The sequence below is a fragment of the Armigeres subalbatus genome, chromosome 1, assembly GCF_024139115.2.
Source record: "Armigeres subalbatus isolate Guangzhou_Male chromosome 1, GZ_Asu_2, whole genome shotgun sequence".
Taxonomy (NCBI): Eukaryota; Metazoa; Arthropoda; class Insecta; order Diptera; family Culicidae; genus Armigeres; species Armigeres subalbatus.
The window spans coordinates 212,531,981-212,551,320 of record NC_085139.1 but is presented as its reverse complement, the minus strand read 5'-3'; the positions used below and the strand labels follow the sequence as shown (position 1 = coordinate 212,551,320).

The following is a 19,340-nucleotide window of genomic DNA, read 5'->3' as shown; positions in this document are numbered from 1 at the left end:
AATTCAAATATATAGCCCTATGACAACAGACTGCCATCTGCACAACCAACTTATAAAGAAATGTAATGATACAACATCGATTCAAATGGTGGGGTTTCCGGCAACATTAAAAATTAAATTACTTTCAGGCATAGTTCAACGCTGCAAATAAATGTTTTTGTCATGATATGGTTAAAGCGTTACCTATGTAATTTTATATATTACATAAATAAGTGAATGTTCTTTCTATTTTGTTTTCTATTGATGCCAATAGATTAGAAGCAAAAATATTGAAAAATTTTAAAATTATAAAACGTGTAATTATAAGTAAGAAATTATATTTTGTTAGTCGCGGATTTGTTTTCATATTCGCGGTTTTCAATTTGCTAGTCGCGGAATTCGCGGATTGAATTCGACTATTTTGTAACAGCCCTGCATATGTTAAGTTGTGCTTGGTTCTAAACGGCACGTACATTATGGTTATACTACAACAGTTCTGATTCCCTAGCAAAAAAAATCAACTACACTGATGAAAATAAAATTTTGTTTAAAATAACTACTTCTATTTATTTGCAGGAGGCATTATCAATTAAAGATGCTTAATCAGCAATAGGATTAATATCCATTTTAGATTAGAAACTTTCGCTGTAATGTAAATACATGTAAATGTTTTAAAAAAGTCCACAAAAAATAATTTGTTTTTCATTTTCTGAGAAATTGTATTATTAAACTTGACGTAGACTCGGAGTTTGGAATCAAAACATCAAATAATTTTTCGTTGACGTATTAGCAGTACCTCCTCTATTTTAGTAGGGTTACTGCTCCTTGACTTGTTTCTTATTGTTGTGATTTTTTTCAGCAGTAAGCATGCATGTTAGCAAAAAGAAGCAACGAAATTGGTGCTGTATTTCTTTGTTTGGAGAACGGGACTGTTCTCCTAAAATAGCACATTTTGCCCAAGTCTGAAAATTTTATATATAAAGATCTATAAATGCCCTACATTTGCTTGAGTAAATAAGGGCTTAATAGTTACAAACAAAGCAATTCTAATTATGTATTTAATTATTAGCTTTATTTCCAGAAGTTTTCTATACACAAATTGCTAATAATTCTACAAAGCATGGAAGTTGTCGTTTCCAATATTAATACCCATAATCAAACACTATAGATCTAAAAGTAAAAAGTTAAATGTAAATACGTTACGTTTATACAAGTCCTACGTCTACTCGCGGTTATGTTGAAAACATTACCCATTGCTCGTTTGTTTTTTTTTCATTTGAGATAGATAGAATATTTATGAAGTATGCAAATATATCCACTGCCTGACGCTAGTCGAGCGCAATTGGGTCCTAAAGCCCTAACTCGTTTGTGGTTGCAAACGATAGTGCATCGGTCAAGAATACTTGAACCGATGCTATAAAAATTCTGGTAAAAGTCTAAATCAGTAAAAAATATTTTTGTGTTTAAGACATTTTAAGGCAAATTTTGGGCTGTGCAACATTTCAGAACGAATGAACCATCAGCCCAAAACGTCAGGCCCATATATTAACTGTCAAAGGTTAAGTCAAGTGCCCTGCGGTGTTTTGCAAGTGCGTTTCAATCTTAATATTCCGTACGTCAAACAAGACCGAAAATGTCGAGGAAGCATTTTGCATCTATTTTTAAATTTCAAATTAAACAATGTTCCTTTAGACTTTTGGATCGGAAGAAAAATTTACGCATTCAGGATGATCAATGTCATCTTTCCCTTTTCATTTCCCATTGCCGTAGGTGGTTGGACTGCATTTGTCACATTACCGCTGATAATTTGATGAGGTGTTAAAATGTTCGAGAATTTTCGAAAAGAGGGTCAATTTCGAGAAAAATATAATGGGGCTATAGCCCCCCCTAGGCATCGGAGGTAGTTACGCCAATGATTAATAGTGAAAATTTAAACAAAATTTGTTGGTCGTCACTACGAACGCCATTTTGACTGTTTTCATTAACCCATTTGCTAAGAACGTCTGTTATAATATTTAGGCATTTTCAAGTGAAATTTTGACCTGGATTTCAAACACAGCAGCATAACAAGACAAAACAGTTAACATTATAGCGTATTACCAAATTGTTACCTGGATTCTTCCGATAGAAAATGCTGAAAAGTGAAAGATATCTTGACGGGAATAAGGGTACATCTAAATCTACTCGTTCCTTATTCCGTTCATTGGGTTTGGAGGATGTGCTGGACAATGTTAAGAAAGGATTTCCGGAGAATTCGGGCAGTTTTAAACAGCACAATCCATAATTGCGGCGTGCTTGTTTAAAAGCTTTATCCGGAAATTTCTTGACGAATTTCTATTAAAAAAAAACACTGCCCTCTCTGAGCTGCAAATAAGGTTATGTTTTACCGAAATCCGTGAATACTTCGTAGAAGTAGGGTTATCCGGTACTTTAAAGAACCGGAATTTTAAAGAATATTCAATTTGAACGAAACAGTGGTACGAACAATTCCAAACAAACAGAGATATTGTTTTGGATGGTTCAGGTCATAATTAAAGGCCTAGTATCCAGGCTCTAGTCAAAATTACGTTGAAGAGAAGGTGTAAAACTCCGATAATGAATCGTATCTGTCCTTTTCTGTGGTACCAAATACAACTGGGCAATTAGCATCAATGTTCATGTTGAATATATCTCGAAAGGTATGTAAAACAAACGAAAAAACAGTCAACTTGGCTATACTAAGGAAATATCATTCATTGTATTTTAAATTTGGAAGGAAATTACATTTTAAGCTTTTTATTTGCAATATTATAATAAATGAAAAGATGGATTTGTGAGAAAAATGATACCTGGTATCAGCATCTCCAAGAAATCAAATGTTCTTCGGGTGATTGGAATTAGGAACACGAATGAACGGAATTAGGAACAATGCCATTTCAGATGATTGGAATTAGGACCACATAATCGATCAATTATTTTTTTATGTCTATGAATGCATCTCAACATATTCTATTTTCAATTGTATATAGCAAATGACACTATGTAGCGAAATTGCAGCTTCAAAATACTAAATGGCTATTTTTTAGAGTTTTTAGACATAGCGCATTGACTTAGGTGAACGGAATAAGGGCACAGCACGGTATTTCGGAAAAACGGCATTTTCTGCCAAATGACCAATTCGGCCAAACAGCCATTATGACCAAATGATCAGTTCGGCCAAAACGTTTTCGGTTTAATAACCTTTCGGCCATTATACAGTTTCTGTAAGGTTCTTATGCAGAACTGCATAAAAATCTGCCATCCGCTGCACAATGGGAAGAACTTTCTGGGTAAGTTCACTACACGAAGTTGCAAGGCATCGTTTTACCCCAATGCTTCTTATTTGTTATGTAATTCGTCAAGATCGGAGTTACAAACAACCGATAAAACATAACACATTTTGCCAAAAACCGTGTGAGCTCTGTCTATTGCACGATGTTGGGAATTGAGATCTTGCTGATTTTACCCCATGTTCTCATATTCCTCAAATTAGTTACAAATAATCCCACATTGAGAGTATGATCTAGAGTTTTCCAGGAAGTTGAGTGGAGTTATATTTGTCCCCCGCACGACTAAAGAAGCTAAAATATTGCTCTTTTTACCCCACGTTCTATTATTTTATAACTATTATTCCCCACGGAAGAAATAAACTACCCAATAGTGAGTTTAATTTACCTCGAACATCCGTACGGGAAGCCAAAATTGAGTAAGTAGGGTCGAAGTAGTTTGCCTTTATTTCCATGTTAAAAAAGTACCCAACGGAAAATTTATTTACCCAAATGTAAGTTTAATTCACTCAATTTCGACTTCAGGTAATAAAACTCAAAATTGGCTTGGAGCAAAATTGGAAGCGATGAACCGCTCTAATTTGTGTCCAAGTAATCTCGGGATTTTCCCAATCAATCAATAGTCACCAGACGATTTTTTGGGTCATACATAAAATAGCGGTACATGAGCAGCCCAAACACAATTTTTTTTTCTGATTTTGTCGTCCAGTGTAGATTTAAGGGACTCTTTTAGAGGAACACATTAAACACACTTTTTCAATTGTGTTTCATTATGCGCAGTTCAGCTTATTCTAGAAACAATAAGAGCACATAAACAATCAGAATAATTTACCTTGAGAATTTAAAACAACAAATTTAAAATCCTTTAATAAATCGTGGAAATAAAGAAAAAAAAATCCGAAAAATAAGGGGAGGGGTATTCACATAAGTTTTCGGTGAAAAGTCAGTATAAATATTTGTTTGGGCAATTCAAACGGATTTCCCTGGGAAGAAAAAAGATTGCGGGGAAGTACAGAAAAAAAAACGAAGAGTTCATAATCATTATTAGGTGAAACATTAATAAAAATTAAAAAAAATCCGGGAAAACACCCACAAAAATTTCTCTTTAAAACAGATGCATGGAAAAAATCCACGTGGATTCACACCGCCGTCGATTAAAATATCTGTCTGCGTGACGCCGAACAGAATAACGACAAATGTTTTCCATCAAAGGTGTTTTATTTCTCAAAATTTGATCTTCTTATTTTCAATGGCTCAGTTTTCATTTGAGTGTCCTATTGGCATTTCTACAAGCTTTTCTTAGCCCGCTATACTACTTCAATACGCATTTGGTTTGGCAAGCACAGTGCACAAGCACTATGACTCAAGAGTCGACAATATTTCCTTCCCGGGATAATGCTAGATCAGACCGATACTTAAGCCCAAAAACTGAGCTTCTGTATTGCTGTAAATATGCTCATTCGTTTTAGGCCTCAGGTGGAAGCGAAGGCCTTTATCTCAGAGATTTAATATTTTTATCCGAATGTCCAAATTTCTTTTGAAATAAACGAAGTTGTAGAATTCCCAAAAAGAAAAACGAATTGCATAAAATGGCAAATGCCAAAAGTACGCGCGTGTCTGAATTAAATTTGGTCTCCAAAAAACTTGATTTAAAAGCCTCTAAACATAGAGCTTGCGGTCATATTTTATTAGCCAACGTACCTACCAACTTGGCATACATTCAATTTGGAATTTGTCGTGTTAGCACGTTTTGTTCGATTAAAATCGAATCCAAGATAATGTCAATCGCGAGGACAACAAAAGACATCAGCAATCAACAAATCTTCCTGGCAGTAACATTGGAATACCTTAGCAGCACCAGCGTAGATTGCCAGATCTGACAGATGAGTGGACATATTTTTTTTTCGATGGGTTATGCTGTGCTGTAACACCGCCGAGAAGCCTTTGGGCGATTCCACATTACGACGGCTTCAGTTCAAAGAAGGTCAAGTAGACCGCCGGGTTGATCCTCCTCACCGTTATGGGGGGCATCGAATTTAATGCTTTTACATAATCGGCGTCGCGTACCCTACGATAATGCACCGTACGCGTTGGTACGACGATGTGACAAATGGTTTTTCTCCTTGCACGTTTCGCTCATTTGACGGTGGTGGGTGCAATTAAAGTTTCGCACAGGTACGGTTCGGTACTTACCGGGTGGTTGGAACTTCTTGCTCCGGTGGAGGAACGTGCACGTAAACGTGCTTGTGGATGATGGGGGCCTGCGATGGTGGGCCGTACTCCGAGGTGGCTGAACCATAACTGTTGACGGAAATGGATGGCGGCAGCGGTGGTGGGCCGTAACTGTAGCCACTGCTTGGCGGTTCCGGCCGAGACGGTGGATATGGGCCGCCACCGCCTACGGGTGGTTCTGGGCGGGCTTCCAGAAGGGAGGGCGTGAGGGACGTGAACTGCGAAGGAATTGATATTGATGAGAGACTGCTTGAAATAGTGGCTAATAAATTAGAGCAAAAATGTTATTCAACTGCATAGAAACTTTGCTCCTAATTAGATAAACCTAATGCGTCTTATTAAAAATCAACTTATTGATATATTTTCTTCATTGACAGGAATGCAGGTGCGCGGTATTATTTTGAATTTTCTTTTCTGCAATTCTTCCACTTGGAAAGCACGCGGGAATAAAAAACGTGATCAAAATTACCACGAATTTCGGCTACTTTAACTTAAGAGCACTTGCATGCATGTACTTAGAGCTGGAATATCCAGCTAATTTTGAATTAAACCAATGTCAATCTGGATACTGATGATATGCTGGAATATCGATCTTAGTTATCTATCTGCTCAGTAAACAAAGCGTAATGTTCGCCATAGACCAGTGCATGATGACGTAGGTTGATAGTTCACAAAGCTATTTCACCGGGACACCGGCACCGAGTCTCCGGCAAAGCTTCCTTTAAAATTGTTTGATCATTTTATGCGCATGTCGATGTCCTTTGCGATTGATTTCATGCTGAATGCAAAGAATATTACTGAAATACTTCGATCACAGCAATTTTAAACTAAAAATATGAATTTTAATTTTCTTTTTCATCGCTTTGTAAACAAGCTCTGTGAACTGTCAAAATAAGTGAGGCATTGGTCTATGGAGAAAAGATTTTTCACTGCTTTTGTTGTAGCAACGCCCTCGCAACGTGAACAAACCCCGAACCGCGCTGGAAATCAGGATCATCATCAAATGCTCAAATGATCGAGGGAGCGCCACTTCCACGATGAGCAGTAGATGAAGCTTCCCTGGAACAAAGATTTACGTGGTATTGATTTTCTTTGCGATGAAACTTTTTACCTGTGATTAGCGCGATTAATCGCGATGAAAGCGCGATAATGATGCGATAAATGCGTTGACAGAAGGGAACTGCTCGAAAATTCTGACTGTCATAAAAGAATGACATTTCTTGCTGTCCGATATTCGATTAGTATATTTTCACAACAATTTCGCTTTTCAATAACGATTTTACTTGAGATGACGGAGTTCCGGGGCCTTCCTGTGTGTTCTCTGCTGCTTGCCTGCAGTTCCACGTTTCGTTAGTCCCTTGTTTGGCTATCTACGGAAAATGCGAGCTTCTGTCAGTGTCCATGTTCCGGTGCGTTCTTCTCTGCTCGCCGCAGCGTTCCATTTGGATATTCGGTAGACTCTACAGAAGACCTAAGATTATAAACTCACTTGGTCACTTGGTTGGGCATCTATGATATATCTGTGCAGAACCTTATACCAACACAGGCTGTTTAAGAAATAACACGACATCCGACATGAATAATCTGGAGGTAATGATTGTTTCTCAAATGGATGATAATAAACAGTAATATAATAAACCGGCAGACTATTTTTTAAAGAATATGGAAAGGTAAACTCCAGTAGGGTAAAAGTTCCGTTAGTCGTGGGTGTTCCTATATTTGCGGTAGTATGGTATACTCAAAATTCACAAATCAAACGCAGCAACCCACATTGTTAATCAATTAGTTAATCAATCAGTACCCGAACGGAACCAAAACATTTTGGCTAGCTCTTGTAAATTGGTAAATATCATCAAAATACCTTAATGTTTTTTCCGTCGGTGCACCAATAGTTGCGGTAGTGTTCCTATAGTTGCGAGTCCCGTAAGAAAACAATGGGATTCGCAACTATAGGAACAAAGATTAAAAAATATCGCAACTATCGGAACACTGTACCAATAATTGGAGTTTTGATTTTAGGTTGAAATTATGATTTCTTTTCAAACGGAAGCATTTTCTTATAGAAATAGAAGCGTAGAGCCTTCGGATACATATCAAAGGTAAGTGGAATAAGATTTGTTATTTTTCTGGGGAAATTAATAGTGTTGGAACGCGCTTAGTTCCTCCACTATTGGATCATTTACCCTACCATACCATCCCATTTGAAAGAATTCTAGAGAAGACTGGCTTCGATAAACCCACCCTTGGAAGACCTCACCGAAAGACAGATCGAGGCTGCTACTGCTACGAAAATATTTCAAAATAATAAACAAAGAGAAAGCGCTACTGTTGAAGATAGTTCTTTGGGAAGTTTACCTAAGATTAGTCCAAGATTATAAATGGGAAACGTCAATTTGTAGTTCTGTGTAAAATACGAATGATTTACAGTAATTTTGAGGAATTACTGAAGAACTTCTTGAAAATCATTTGGAGAATTGCCCGCGTAAATTAAAAAAGAATATGTCCGTAGCTCACTGAGCATACTGTTTATTCCATACCATCACGTAAACTACATTATTATTTGATCGTTTCTCACTAATCGCCCGTGTTCGGACATATGATCCACTCGTACAAGATCCACCGAAACATCTGTTGAAATCTGTCGATTGTGGTCAGTCCATACTACCGACGATTACGAAAGTGCTTCCGAAGCCGAGTTTTCTTGTCTCCATGCTGCTAGGTAATTTACCGGCAAAAGCGAGAAGCCGAAGCCCAATGATGTCAATACGTCGGTTTCCTTGCGGGGTTAAAATTTACAGTTGTCACCGATGCAACTGAATTTACCTACTCGAAATAAACAAAACAAGTTTGGTTGGTTACTCTGGTAACAATGGATCGCTACTTACGATTCGAGCAATAAACAGTTGCGATAAAGCGCGATGGGGCGCGATTATGCGATTAATTTCGCGATTAGTTGCGATAATAAAAGCGATGGCTTTTCGACCAGAATTTAATAAGATCTCGCAGCGATTAAGTGTGCAATCGCAAAGTGGCGTCCCCCTCGCAAATGATAATATCTTTCCAGAGTGCTCTTTGATTAGGGATAATATCTTTGCACAAGCAAAGATGATATTTATCTTGTGCTCGGATGATACTGCCTGATAATGCCAGAAAAAAATCAACGTGGATGCTACCTGAAAAGCATTTCTAGACTACTGAGAAAATAATTGATGACTTTTCCTCAATCTAGTTATCATTAAGCGATATGTCACTCTAAAACAAACCAATGCCTACGTGGAGAATTTTAATAGTAACCATTTTCTCGAATTATTGTATGGTCTGTGAGAATTAAGCATTATGCATAACAATGACTGGCGTACATAGACCCAACAGAATACGCAATTATGAGTATTCACCAACTCTTTTCGTTAAATACACCGCTACAATGTGGACCGATTCCGATTAACGTTTTAATAAATTTTAAAATCCTCAGAAAAATATATTAAGCTCGTTTAGTGGAATGTATTAAACCGTCTAAGACGAATTAAGTACTGTCCATTTAATTCCATCAGTTGATTTTCGTTATCTTTGCAGATACGTATTTCGACCACAACTGTGTGCTCGTCTTCAGTGTCGTCTGACAGTATTTAATTCGTCTTAGACGGTTTGAAGTCCTGTTAATTTCTAGAGATCGCTAAAGTAAACGCTACATTCGGAAAATATCTCTAAAAGACTTTCTCCTGATGGCCTTCACAAAGAAATTTATTTATTTATTTATTCAGACTAAGGCCGAAGTGGCCTGTGCGGTATACAAGAGTCTTCTCCATTCGGCTCGGTCCATGGCTACACGTCGCCAACCACGCAGTCTACGGAGGGTCCGCAAGTCATCTTCTAGCTGATCGATCCACCTTGCCTGCGCACCTCGCCTTTTTGTGCCCGTCGGATCGTTGTGGAGAACCATTTACACCGGGTTACTGTCCGACATTCTGGCTACGTGCCAGGCCCACCCCAGTCGTCCGATTTTGGCGGTGTGAACGATGGATGGTTTTCCCAGCAGCTGCTGCAACTCCGTCCGTCATCTGCACCACACCATAGATGGTACGCTGCACTTTCCTTTCAAAGACTCCAAGTGTGCGTTGATCCTCCACGAGCATCGTCCAGGTCTAGTGTCCGTAGAGGACTACCGGTCTAATGAGCGTTTTGTAGATTGTCAGTTTGGTACGACGGCGAACTCTATTCGATCGGAGCGTCCTGCGGAGTTCAAAGTATGTACGATTTCCAGCCACTATGCGTCTCCGAATTTCTCTACTGGTATCATTTTCAGCAGTCACCAGTGAGCCCAAGAACACAAATTCTTCTACCACCTCGATTTTGTCACCACCGATGCAAACTCGCGGTGGGTGGCTCACATTGCCTTCTCTTGAACCTCTTCCTATCATGTACTTCGTCTTCGACGTGTTGATGGCTAGTCCGATCCGCTTGACTTCCCTCTTCAGTCTGATGTTGGCTTCCTCCATCTTCTCGAAGATACGTACCATAATATCTATGTCGTCGGCGAAACCAAATAGCTGCACGGACCTATTGAAAATGGCACCACTCGTGTTAATTCCTGCTCTTCGTATTACCCCTTCCAAAGCGATGTTGAATAGCAGACACGAGAGAGCATCACCTTGCCGTAACCCTCTACGCGTTTCGAAGGGACTCGAGAATGCCCCAGAAACTCGAACTACGCACATCACCCGATCCATCGTCGCTTTGATCAACCGTGTCAGTTTATCCGGAAATCCGTGTTCGTGCATTAGCTGCCATAGCTGGTCCCGATCGATTGTATCATATGCGGCTTTGAAGTCGATGAATAGATGATATGTGGGCACGTTGTATTCGCAGCATTTCTGCAGTACTTGGTGAATGGCGAACACCTGATCCGTGGTGGAGCGTTCGCCCATAAAACCCGCCTGGTACTGCCCCACGAAATCCCTTGCAATTGGTGCTAGTCGACGGCATAAAATTTGGGAGAGTACCTTGTAGGCGGCGTTCAGCAATGTGATTGCGCGGTAGTTGCTACAATCCAGCTTATCGCCCTTTTTGTAGATGGGACACACGATACCTTCCATCCACTCCTGCGGCAAAACTTCCTCCTCCCAAATCTTGGTAATGACCCAGTGCACCGCTCTAGCCAGTGTCTCACCACCGTGTTTAAATAGCTCTACTGGTAGTTAGTCCACCCAGGGGCTTTGTTGTTCTCCAGCCGGCCAATCTGCTCCTGGATTTCCTGGAGATCCGAAGCCGGTAAAATTATGTCCGTTCTCCCAGATCCTTCGCCATACCGCCATCTTCGTCTGCCACACCGCCATTCAGGTGTTCTTCGTAGTGCTGCCGCCTCCTTTGGATCACCCCACGCTCGTCCAAGAAGATTTCTGTTTATGTCCTTACACATATCAGGTTGTGGCACGTGGTCCTTACGGAACGGTTCAACTACTCATAGAACTTTCGTGTGTTATTAGCGCGGTACAGTTGATCCGTCTCTTCACGGTCTCGATCTTCTTGCTGGCACTTTTCCACAGGAAAATCGAGTTTTGTCTGTTCTGCGCCCGTTTATATCGTGCCTCGTTCGCCCTCGTGCGGTGTTGCAGCAATCACGCCCATGCTGCATTCTTCTCTTCTACTATCTGCTCACATTCGCCGTCATACCAGTCGTTTCTCTGATCCGGGGGCACCGTGCCAAGTGCAGCGGTTGCGGTGCTACCTGGGCGGCCCAGTTCTGCTGAACGAGCTATCCGTCACGGGGTGTGCTGTCTTATCGCGCGTGCTACTCCGTTCGTTGTCCCGCGAGGAAAGAGGCAAAGTCATGGCCTGCTATTTACTGGTCGGTGTTGGCAACCAAACCGTTATACGATATTTGCATATCTGTCATCAATGCACTCTAAAAGTTGATTGCCCAATTCCTAATATATCTCACCCTCACATTCCCCTTCTTCTCTCACTAAAAAAAGAGAAAAAAAACCATTGGCTTAGGATTTTCATAAACAAGTGAATAGTTGTCGCATTTTTTTTTTAAATTTTACAATCCAGTATCCGATATCCGTACTCAATTCCTTTATTCAAAAACATCCTAATTAAAATTGGAATTCAAATATTTTAATAGGATTTTCCAATCTGATACTTAAATCCAATGTATGAACCCGAAAAGCAAATCCAATATTCCCATTCCATGAACAAAGTTTTAATCAAAGACCAACATTGGAACGTTTTTATAATGGAATACCAAAATCAAACATTCATATAAAATAATCAAGTTTTTTTTTATTCTCTTCATCTTCCATGGCTCTGCATTGCAACTATTTCTTGGTTTACTATTTACGTGTTTTTTTAGCATTTCCACAGTAAATAATTTAAAGTTTTATTTATGCCTGCCATTGCATGGTTATAAATAACTCGTATCAGTATTTTTTTTTTCATATTCATATCCAATTTTCACAACTAATATTCTAATCCAACTCCATCTTTCAAATACAATCTCTAGCTTATAACCAAAAGTTGATTCTAAAATAATATTAAATATTTGCAACCAAGCCAATTCCACATTTCAAATATAATAATCATGATACCTCACCCATTATCAAATATCAAATATTTCATTAAAAACCAATACCAAAAACAATCCAAATTCAATATTTCAATTCCAAGTCCACATACAAATACGTAAATGCATATTTACTAAGTAAATTAATCCAGCATTTTTTAAAATTTTGAAAAAGTCAACTGTTTCAGGTTCATGATCCTCCAGTTGTATTCCTTTTATTTAATTTTTTTTTTGCGGATATTTCCAGCATTGCAATCCAAAACCAATAGAATTCGATTCGGCAGACCATATCCAATACAATTTGATGGCTTTCCAATGGAAAAATCAAAACAATATCGATAGCTCTTCAAACATACTATGTATTGGCCCTTCAAACGCAAGCCAATAAGTACGGTACTCTCACACAACACCTTCCGAATTCAAATTTGAATAGTTGTGTTCTGCTGATCTTAACGATCTTAACGCTGATTAACGTTTCTTTGACGCGAACAATTTGCCCCTCTTCTACCCAACCTTCGCCGTCAAAAGCTGCAACAATCCGATACTCTTCCAGAGCACCTTCGACAACACAAGCAGAAAACCGATGGGAAAACAAATCATTTATTCCGAAAAAATATCATGTTTAGTCGAAAACCGATAAGAGAAACAAATCATTCAATCTGGAACCTTCGACACTACAAGTGGAAACCGATGAGAAAACGAATAATTTGTTTCGGCGCTACTCCAGAATTCTTTCGACATTTTAACTCGTAGGTCAAACCAATGAGAAAACAAATAACTTTTTTTTTCGGTGTTTTTCCAAAGCGTCTGCGAAGTCACAAGCCAAGACATTCAATCCAGCGCTCTACCACAGCAGCTTCGACAGCGCCTTCAACTTTTTTTAAGTCGAAACCGTTGAGAAACAACACATTTGTCAAACCAGCTTCTTCGACATCAGAAAGTCGAAACCGATGTACATATCATTTAATCCGACGCTCTCCCAGAGCGTCTTCGACACTACAAGTCGAAAGCGATGAGCAAATCATTTAATGCGACGCTCTTCCAGAGCGTCTTCGACATCTCAAGTCGAAATCGATGTGCATTAGCATTAGCATCGCATTAGCATTGAGCATTTCGCACAAATTCGTAGGTGGTACAAGCCTAGACTATTGTACGAGAGTAGCGTCACTTTCATCCGTTACCACAGATATTGATTTGGGACTAATCACTATTCTCTTAGATGAAAGCAATGCACCTTCCAATAGTCGAGATCTGTCCTGGCCACGTCCTTGCGAATGCTGAGGAAGGGGAAGGATGGTTAGTTGGACACCTACTTAAGAAAGATGCAGAGAACTCTACGACCTCTCATAGGTGCCACGGGAGGTTTTGGGATTGTGTGGAAGGTTATAACAGTAGGAATCGTTTTGGTAGAACGTGAAACACAGAAAGAACTTAGATAGAAATACAAAGTAGGAAAGGGACGAGCCTGGAATTGAACCCATGACCTCCTGCTTACAAGGCAGAAGCGGTAGCCACTAGACCACCGAGCTCGTCTCTCAAGTCGAAATCGATGTGCAAATCATTTAATCCGACGCTCTTCCAGAGCGTCTTCGACACTACAAGTCGAAACCGATGAGCAAATTTATCAATCCGACGTTCTTCCAGAGCGTCTTCGACATCACAAGTCGAAACCGATGAGCAAATCATTTAATCCAACGCTCTTCCAGAGCGTCTTCGACAATACAAGTCGAAACCGATAAGCAAATTTATCAATCCGACGCTCTTCCATAGCATCTTCGACATTACAAGTCGAAACCGATGAAAAAATGTCCCAATCACGTCCACAGAATACTTACAAAACAATTATTTCCAAGCAGGAACAACCTGGCAGGATCGCTAAATGTGCGGCCCAGTTCTGCTGAACGAGCTATCCGTCACGGGGTGTGCTGTCTTATCGCGCGTGCTACTCCGTTCGTTGTCCCGCGAGGATAGAGGCAAAGTCATGGCCTGCCATTTACTGGTCGGTGTTGGCAACCAAACCGTTATACGATATTTGCATATCTGTCATCAATTCACTCTAAAAGTTGATTGCCCAATTCCTAATATATCTCAACCTCACACTACCAGTGGCGGATCGAATATCTCTCCAGCCATCTTCAAGAGACCCTGCACCTAGCAGCTCTTCCGTTGGGAGGGCCACTTCCAGCTGTTGCGCATATTCTTGGGCTAGTCTACCGTCTTGTAGCCGCCCAATGTTAAGCTGCGACGTCCGATTTCGACGCGTGTTGTACACCGTCGAGAGTTTTCAGCGCAGGAATACTACAACGAGGTAGTGGTCGGATTCAATATTCGCACAGCGGTAAGTACGGACGTTCGTGATGTCGGAGAAGAATTTACCGTCGATTAGAACGTGGTCGATTTGATTTTCCGTTTTTGGTTAGGTGATCTCCATGTGGCCTTGTGGATATTTTGCGGGGAAAGAAGGTGCTTCAGACTACCATTCCGCGGGAGGCTGCGAAGGTTATGCATCGTTGGCCGTTGTCGTCCGAAACAGTATGTAAACTATCCGGTCCGATGACCAGCCTTTACATTTCCTCCCTTCCTACCTGAGCGTTCATGTCACCGATGACGATTTTGATCTCCCGCAGTAGACATCCATCGTATGTCTGCTCCAGCTGTGCGTAGAACGCTTCTTTCTCGTCGTCGGGTCTCCCTTCGTGTGGCAGTGCATGTTGATGATGTTATAGTTGAAGAAACGGCCTCTCCTTGGCCTGAGGAGGGATCGTCAAGCCCTTGGACATAGTCCTTGCTGCCCGCAAAGAAAACAGACCCCATCAAAAACCCTACGTTCGTTAAACATGTATGTGTACCTGAAAAACGTCATTTTCGAAGAAGGCAGCCCCTTCAACGCGATGTAGGTAGCGCAACACTTGTAAGGTAGCCTACCGGAGATTCTACAGTTACCATTGATAGCAAGAGCAAACGGATTGATTCAACAGCGAATAAAGGACAACGATTGGAAAGTCGGATTTTGGAGCGTGAGAACTTTGGATGAACCCGCACGTGTAGGGCTCCTGGCTTGTGAGCTGCAAAAGGTCGGCGTGAGTGTTGCAGCAATCCAGCTATCTATTCTCCAACAAACGATAAGCATGATGACGTGAAAGATGAGTTCTATGAGAGCCTTGATAAGGTCTACGGAGTATACCCAACACACGATGTAAAGATTGTCATCGGGGATGAAAATGCGCAGATCGGGAGATTTTTTTTTGTTTTTTATTATAGTGATTTTTAAATGGGTCATCATTTCAGAAGAAGATCGGAAGAGTCATTGGTACGGAAAGCCTTCATTCCGTTACCAACGATAATGGTCGGCGACTTGTAACCTTTGCTGATGCTAGTAAAGCATCAGCAATAGCAATCAGCAGTACCTACTTCGCACGTAAGAATATCCGTAAACACATCTGACAACATCCGAGTGGAGACACTTATTCACAGATACGCCACGTGCGGTAGACGGACGACATTTCTCGGATGTTATAGATGTAAGGTCCTTCAGAGGTCCGAAAATCGACTCGGATCACTACCTTGTAGTTGCAATAATTCGAACGCGATTCTTCAGCGTTTCAATATCCAACGCTTGTCTATAGCTGAAAGAGTTGCTGAACAATATCACCAGAGGCTGAAAGAACGGATAGGAGATGCCACCGGATCTGGCGACGTCAACAGATTGTGGGAAAATATCCACGAAGCTGTGACTACAGGAACTGCTAGGCACTTCACAGCGACGCCAACGAGTGACGGACGAGATAAATGTTGCTAGGAGTTGAATGCTAGTGGCTCGTACCCGTTCCAACAGAGAGCGGTACAGTGTAGCAAGGGCAGAAGAGAAACGAATCCACCGCATAGAAAAAGACACCACAAAGAGAGTGTGATAGCTGAAGCGCAGGAAAACATGGAAACGATATGCGGCGGATTTACGCAGCTGTAAATGGCGCGCGACATAAAGCTGCGCCAGTGCCCGCCATGTGCAATGACCAATAGGGGGATTTGCTAACAAACAAGACTATGGTGGCAGCCAGGTGGAACCAGCACTTCGAATATTTGTTGAATGGTAAAATAAAAGTGTATTAAGGAGTAGAATGGACATAGTTTGACAGTAAACCTGCTGGGAAGGACGAGATCCCGGTCAAGCTTCTCAAACACGGAAGTGGGCAGCTGCATCAATCAATCCACCTCATTATCCAGAAAATATGGAAGTATGATGAACTGCCTGCCGGCTGCTTGGATGGCCTCAATCTATAAGAAAAGGCACAGACTGGTGTGTGCCAATTACAGAGGGATCACTCTTCTGAAGTCGGCGTACAAAATCCTGTCGCGTATCCTATTTAACAGACTGAGGTCTCTTGAGGAGTCCTTCGGCAGCGAATACCAGGCAAGTTTTCGTGAGGGCTGATCAACGACGGATCTGATAGCCTTCGGATGATCCTTGGTAATCTCCGGGAGCACAACTTGCAGACTCACCATCTGTTTATTGATTTCAAAGCAGCGTACGATTAAGTTAAGAGAAATGAGCTGTGGCAGGTAATGTCCGAACATGGTTTTCCGGCGAAACTGATTAGACTGATACGTGCAACACTGGATGGCTCGAAATCAAGTATTCGGATTGCAGACGAAGTGTCAACCTCGTTTGTGACCTTAGACGGATTGAAGCAGGGTGATGCACTTTCGAATTTATTGTTCAATATTGCACTCGAAGGCGCTATTAGGAGATCTGGCGTGCAGAGGAACGGCACTATCATCACACGAACGCCTGGCAGTAGACCAGTAGTGGAGGCTTTTGTCCCTCTGAAAAGGGAGACAGCGAGAATAGGCTTAACCATTAACTATACCAAGACAAAGTACATGGTGGCAGGTAGAGATAGAGGAAGACCTAGTGGTGTTGATGCTGAGATAGTGCTTGATGGGGATGTGTTTGAAGTTGTTGAAGAATTTGTTTACCCTGGAACCCAGGCCCAACGAACTATGAAACGATGGCGAAATTAACTCTCGGCATATGATGAGCTCAGTCTCCTCAAAGTACTTAACACTCGCTTCTAAATGATCATTTCAACCTTATTTCTTTAATTCTGTTCATAGGGTATTCAATTCGGTTGTAATCTTGATCCTTCGTATTTAAAATTGAAGTGATTGTTAGTTTTGGGCGCTAGAACGCCAGTGTTCGAAAAATGTGTCATGTTCGGGATTTAAATTAAAATAGTACAGGGCACACGTTACATTCACTTCATTAATTGAGCAACATGTAACCATGTAAATGTGATTCCACTGTATTCCCATTTCATAGCGTACCAATGAGTGTCATAATGATCATTATGCAGTAGCCATCATAACACTCATTGCTAATATGTTGAAAATATGGCCATTTTATCACTCATACACGATAAAATCAAATATTCGGATCTGGAATCGCAAGACACCTTTGACATTTTCAGTTTAACAGTTTTGGTTAAAGCGTGTTTATTTGAGCCCCACGGGTGTTGTTAATAGGGGAAGGTGGGGAGATGTATGTTTTGACCCTCCTAAAGATTTTTTAATGTCTCCTAAATAAAGACAAAAAAAATTTTTTTTTTTAATGGCCACGCAAAATTTGCACAACTTCTCATAACAATGACCAAATGCTTTCGTTTTTCACAGCTCGAAGCCATAAATATACTTAATGATCTGTACTGATGAAAATGTCAACATTTCATTATAATTTTAGAATATTTCGTTTTCAAGTTTTTGCCTCATTATTGGGACACTTGATCCCTCGTTACTCACCCATACAAAAAAATGACGAAAAAAATCAAAAAAATATAAATCTGTTCTACAGTTTTTTCTTCTAGTTTTTCGTAGATTTGACAGATTTGATCAAGGGTCGGCAGAAATAATTATTTATTGCGTGGATATCATAGAAAGAAGATAAAGTCTCTCCAAATTCTTAAATTGCATGTGCTGTCGAATTCAATAACAAAAATCGTTCATGTATACGCACAGAAATTCAAAAATTCTTCGTATTTTGAAGGAAAAATATTTAAAAAATCTTCGGGCACCTTTCTACTTTTATCAAAGCAATTTCTTGGAGAGGGATTAATTTCCCCCCTATGTACCATTATCAGAATGTGTATCAAAACATTGATATATGTATTGCTAGTTTTCCACTTATTCATATCATGTTCACATGTTCACTCCATTTATTGTCCATTGTTCTTATTGTCCAGTAAACGTTTCATTTGGTATATGCGGAAGTCGCCAGCATGTGGTAACATTAGTCGTTGCTTGATTTCCTTAAAACAAGTGGTTTGACACAGGACACAGTTCATAAACAGCTATGATCACTTTTCACTTGGTGTGTACATTACCACAAACTAATCTTGCTTCAAAAACACTTCTGTAAACACGACTTTTCAGAACTTCTAAGGCATATATTTGTCACCATGATGTAATCTGTTTTTTTTATTTTTTTTTGTCATAAGTGAACTTTTCAAAAACCTTTAACATGTCTTTTGATAAGCTGACTTTCGTCACACTTCAATGAAATCCATTAATCCTTATAGTTCTTAATGGTGTATTGAATTCACTCACCACTGTCACAATTCCCAAAAATCTGACGATCATCTTGACAATTAATCCACAAAAGAACTTCTGTCCTAATTTGTTCTAATGACAATCAGAATCCGAGACACTTCGTTTTCTTCTCGAAACTCTTTGTTTTTACTCGCATTAATCCAACCGCTCACACCGCTAGTACAGCACTAAACTGGGGTGGAAAATAATGATCTGATTTATATATGGAAAAAAGTGTACCGCCGACTAAACTACAATTGCTATATTAGCAGAGGTATACCTCCGTCAGTCTCCTCTCACTCTGGGGAGAGCACCCCGCGCCCCCAAACGCTTCAGCTAAGAAGCGGTGACGAACGGAAAAGCACACCTGAAGACCAAGTCGAAGACGACGAACACGAAGACGGAATGAAAATGAAAATCTGTATAGAAGACGAGAAGCCCACGATGTGGAAAATCTTGCCGAACTGAAAGTGAATTTGTCTGGCGCAGCAGATTACATCAAACGGAGCCGTGGCGGTCAACGCTGTTGGATTCTTGAGACGAGTCTCACACAGACCTCCAGATCGTGGGGTAACAATTAGAAGATCACACCGGCTGGACGATTGGTTCGTGCTTCTGGAAGGCGTTGATTGGAGCACTTTAGTCGAATTTGGATCGCCGACTAATGCCATGCCGCTAGT

General features: G+C 40.4%; 1 protein-coding gene across 1 annotated transcript in view; it reads right to left on the bottom strand.

The window, feature by feature from the left end:
- The window catches only part of LOC134205745 (uncharacterized), a 45,904-nt gene extending 26,865 nt beyond the window's left edge, over positions 1–19,039 (bottom strand). The window contains exons 1-3 of the mRNA XM_062681311.1: positions 18,941–19,039; positions 18,679–18,853; positions 5,478–5,734 (exon numbers count right to left, since the gene is read on the bottom strand). Of these exons, the coding sequence (XP_062537295.1) occupies positions 5,478–5,734; positions 18,679–18,711 (290 nt within the window). The 5' untranslated portion in view covers positions 18,712–18,853; positions 18,941–19,039. The remainder of the gene's footprint in view (positions 1–5,477; positions 5,735–18,678; positions 18,854–18,940) is intronic.
- Between the last annotated feature and the right edge of the window lie 301 nt (positions 19,040–19,340).